Here is a 4,527-nt window from a genome sequence, read left to right on the forward strand (position 1 = left end):
AAAGCTTGAATGCAAGCAAGCAGCATGGTGACTGAAATCTTGAAATCAATACTACTCACTGAAAAGCAAATCATGGCCTTAACAACCACATATACATGCTCATAACAACTAGCTGGTACAATTGAAACACAGCACCATTAACTCATGTCTGTTTCTCACGACCTTTTAGTACTTTTTCTTGCATAAGTCACAATGATCCTGGAAAATTGCAATGCGGATAGCTGTTCTGATACATGATCTATATCAGATAGAAAGTAAAATGGAAACTTATAGATGATGAATTTTTGTACAGAAAGTTGACTACCACTGTAGAAATTTCTTCTAAAGAAACACGTTATCGCATTCTAACTTCTAACTAAATTCCATCTAAAGAACACACTATCACATCCTACCTTCTAACTAAGAAATAAGCTGTAAACAAGCCTGCCCCATTTCCTGCTCCATGTACCACAGAGATCCATCTCCCAAGTTACATAGGGCAAAAGAATGTCCGATGGCATTTCTAGACTTCTAGTCCCACCCTTCATAGGGTGGCAGACTCAAAGTAAACATGGGTTTTAATGGCTTGCCCATGTCTTGCACCGTAAAACCAACCATGCTATGAAGGCTGCACGCCTTTGGAGATTCACTATATATGATGAATGAGTATCAACCAACAACAAAGTATTTCACTCTTTGGAAATGTCAAAATTTGGCTCCATCGGAACTTAAAATTGGCTAACTCTAATGGACAATGAGACACAAAGATACTGTATTACATAATTACTCTTTATCTTTATATAAAAAATAAAATAAAATAAAATAAAAAAGACAATAAATTGTAGAACACAGTACATCGTGTGAAAACATATTCACAAATATTTCAAACAAGAAAACACACGAATACCACGTTGATTCGTTGAACAACATCAGCTATATCTCAAACCAACAAAAAATCGAAAATAACTAAAAAGGAACCTAACTACTGATTACAAAACCAAAACCCAGAAAATATATCCCGAAGCTACGGTTTCTGAAGTTACCTTCACCGCCATACTTCGTTGTGGACCAGCACTACTCGGCACTCCCTGCATTAAATCCAAAAATCTCGTCAAATTACATTAAACACACACATGTTTGTACATAAAACACATAGATAGTAGAAGATGAGTGTACCAGTGTACCGACAGAGCAGGATGGCGTCCTCTGATAGCATTTGAAGCTTTGCAAGGGCAACGCAGAGGATCTGAAATTGGAAAAAGAATGTCACAGATATCTTAACAAGGCAAAGAATCAGATAGTGGTATACAAAGGTTTAAGCGGACCTTGGAAGAATCTGAAGACAGTTCATTTCCGATCCGAGAGGAATGCAAGAAAATCTCTTTCGAATCGATATTTTCTCAGTGTTAGTTTTAGATTTTTTCCGAATTGATATGTTTTCACTGTGGGTCCTTTATATATAGGCGTTGGTTGAATGGATCTCCTTTCCAGATATTCTCCAAAATCATTGCCTTTTTGTACCCTTTTGTTGTTTTCTTACTATATTTTGCAGCTTGCCCCCTGGGATATTATATATTTTGGTTGCGCCTCCTTGATTGTTTTGACTTTTATGATCCTGACCCACATTGGGTTGTTGGCTTGTAGACTTGTAGTTGAGTCGAATATTACATGTTTGAACTCGGCTCAGCTGCATCATATATAGGCTCAAACTTAAGTCGAGTTTTGAAGCCTTATTCAAACTCAGCTCATGAAAACCCTTGCCATGTTTGAGCTTGGTTCAAACTCGGCAAAGGTCTCGAACCGACCTCCATATTAAGTAGTGATTGGCTCAACCTTAATTTTTTCTTACAAAATTTTTCGAAAAGTTCTTTTTGATCATAATTTTTACTACTAAGTATTGGAATTGCGCTTATGACCCCACTTCAAAAAGCTCTTTTTAGCACACACGTCGTACCTATGGTTGACAAGCGATGATTTCAGGCCCAAATTCATAGTTTTTCCTTTGAATTACTAATTTTAGATATTTTGTTATTCAATTAATTTTCTCCTATTTTAAAAGTGATTTTATTATTGAATTTCACTATAGTCACCCCCTTTGTGATTCTAACCGGTGACATAGAACTTAGCTCTAATATGAGATTTTAACAAACCTTGGGTATAAACTAAAAGTTTATTAATATTTAAAGCACGAAACATGCGACAAGACTAGACATGGTTTGTCTTCGAGAAGTAGCTCAATAGGTTGGAGATCACACCTTAAAAAGCAGAGTTCACTAGTTCGAATTTACGTCCGCCTCTTGTCATATCTAAAAAAAAAAAAAGAGGAGAAATTAGACATGTTATGATCTTTGATGCAGGTTTTCAATTTGAATTATCCATCATTATTGAACTATTGTTTCCAAGCCCGGTTACAGGAATGCTAACTTGATGGCAGTTTGTCTAAAGTCTACACCATTGCTTTGCTTTGTTAAATTGGTTTTAAAATTGACTTCGCATGTGCAAAGAAGAAGCAAAACTTGGCACTAAAAAAGCCTTCATTTAAGCGGCTAACTTAAGAGCATTCCCAATGGAAGAGCCAAATGTTACTTTTATCTAGAATAGCTCTTCAAATGCTCAAAAAACCTCCCACATTGGATGAGCCAAAAATATATGTAAAATAGATATTTGATTAGAAGAGCTAAAAAAAAAGTTAAATGTAGCAGCACTTTTTAAGGGAGCCATTTTATTTTTTAGTGTTTCTCTCTCCTGCTTTATCTTTTTCCCAAATCTTTTCCCACCTATTTTTTAGAAATATAGCTAATCGGATGTGTAAACACTTAAAAATAGCTTAGCTAAACTAGATAAAAGTGAGTTTTGAAGAGCCATTTTACATAAAAATATGGCTCTTCCATTGGGAATGCTCAAGTTTCTTCTCCATTTTATTTAAAATGGATAATATTTATTTTATGATTATGATTAAAAGTTAATGCATTTTACAGTTTACATAATGCTACATTATCATATTTATACAATTAAATACATTAGCCGCTTTGAACTGTTGGTCCTATATATATATATTAATGTCAATAATTCACCTTCTCTTTCACCTCTCTCACGGGATCACCTGTCTTTTGGCCTTTAGCAAGGGATCTCCGATCATGTGATCTCATAAATAAATACATGCAGAAGAAAACAACTTTATTACAAAACAAAACTTGATCGGTGAGGGTTTATTAATTACATCTCTAAAGTTTTGGCAGGCCATATATTCATGAGTACACATATAATTCATATATATTCACACGCCTATATTACAACAACAAAGTAAACCCAACATAAATTGAAACATGATTATATTCCTAGCATATCAGAAATCCTTAGGGCTTCTTGGTGACACTGGCTGCTTTATAGTACTTTGCAGCATATCGGTGAAACAAGGCCAAGGCATTGCAAGTGGCCTGCGCCACATTCAAGACCTTTCCCTTAATCGTGGCCTTCAACTTTCCGATGTTGCGCCCCGGTAACTCATCGAGACAGAAGCTGGCGTCCGTTAGGGCAGCACTAACCCATGTCTCAACGTTACTAATATGCCAGAAGAAGTCGTCTCCCACGGGTTCGTGGCCGAGGTGATGGAGCTCTCGGATAGACTGGCTGAGCTGGTTTACACTGTCACTGATTTGTGCCAAGCAATCTTTCACAGCTTGGTAATCCACGTCCTTGCTTGCCTCAAGCTCCTTCTCCACTTCCAACATGTATGCCCTTGTGTGCCAGGCACGGTAGAGGCTGACGGACAAGGCTATTTGAGCCAATTGTTTCGGGCTCTGTATGGTGTCGTTGGCGTTGGCGTAGCTGGAGAGGTATTGGACACAAAGAGCCGGATAACGGGTGGCACGACACGACGCCTCGATGTACGCCCTTGATCGAGAGGGTCGAGTAAAGGCCGGTTCGACCATGCACGAGATGAAGAAGAGAGAGAAATGGGTGATGAGCAGCAGAGAACGGCTAAGTTGAGCCATTGATATGATGAAAAAGATGTCAACAACAGAGGATATTAGTTGAGAACATGGCATGGAGGTGGGGAGGTTATATAGAGATTGAAACATGCTCCCACCTTCATTTAACGTGCACTTTACGTGCATTAAGCACAAATAATGGTGTATCGGGGGTAATGGCAAATCCAATAAAATAGTATTATTATTATTATTATTATTATTATTATTATTATATATGTGTGCAACTGGTCGGTCAACTAATTAAATGGATGAGCATCAAGAAAGTATATATTGCTTAGTTTCTTAGAAACCCTAACAAAGAAGTTAAACAAATCGGTTAATTTGATCATACCCATCCTTCATAGCATTTCCTTGGACAAAGCACGTGGGAAATACTAGTCAATGTTTGTCTTTTACGTCTTGTTGTCCGACTTTCTCACTTGATATGATAATCGATTGTGAACATAATAAAACTGCATTTGCTACAATTTTGCATGCTAAACGCTTGTTTTTAAACAAAATCGCAGAAAGAAACACTGACGGTTTAAAAATGTGAAAAAATTTATATTTTCAAACT

General features: G+C 37.0%; 2 protein-coding genes across 2 annotated transcripts in view; both read right to left on the reverse strand.

Moving 5' to 3' along the window:
* Positions 1 to 1,415, reverse strand: part of LOC132188045 (phosphoglucan phosphatase DSP4, amyloplastic) — a 13,616-nt gene extending 12,201 nt beyond the window's left edge. Inside the window, exons 1-3 of the mRNA XM_059602459.1 lie at positions 1,305 to 1,415; positions 1,156 to 1,225; positions 973 to 1,067 (exon numbers count right to left, since the gene is read on the reverse strand). Of these exons, the coding sequence (XP_059458442.1) occupies positions 973 to 1,067; positions 1,156 to 1,225; positions 1,305 to 1,330 (191 nt within the window). The 5' untranslated portion in view covers positions 1,331 to 1,415. The remainder of the gene's footprint in view (positions 1 to 972; positions 1,068 to 1,155; positions 1,226 to 1,304) is intronic.
* A 1,920-nt stretch (positions 1,416 to 3,335) lies between these two features.
* Positions 3,336 to 4,074, reverse strand: LOC132186061 (pectinesterase inhibitor 9-like). Its single transcript, XM_059599837.1, has one exon. It carries the CDS (start codon positions 4,059 to 4,061, stop codon positions 3,336 to 3,338), a length of 726 nt encoding a protein of 241 aa, XP_059455820.1. The 5' UTR covers positions 4,062 to 4,074.
* Positions 4,075 to 4,527: the final 453 nt, after the last annotated feature.

The sequence above is a fragment of the Corylus avellana genome, chromosome ca7 (assembly GCF_901000735.1).
Source record: "Corylus avellana chromosome ca7, CavTom2PMs-1.0".
Taxonomy (NCBI): Eukaryota; Viridiplantae; Streptophyta; class Magnoliopsida; order Fagales; family Betulaceae; genus Corylus; species Corylus avellana.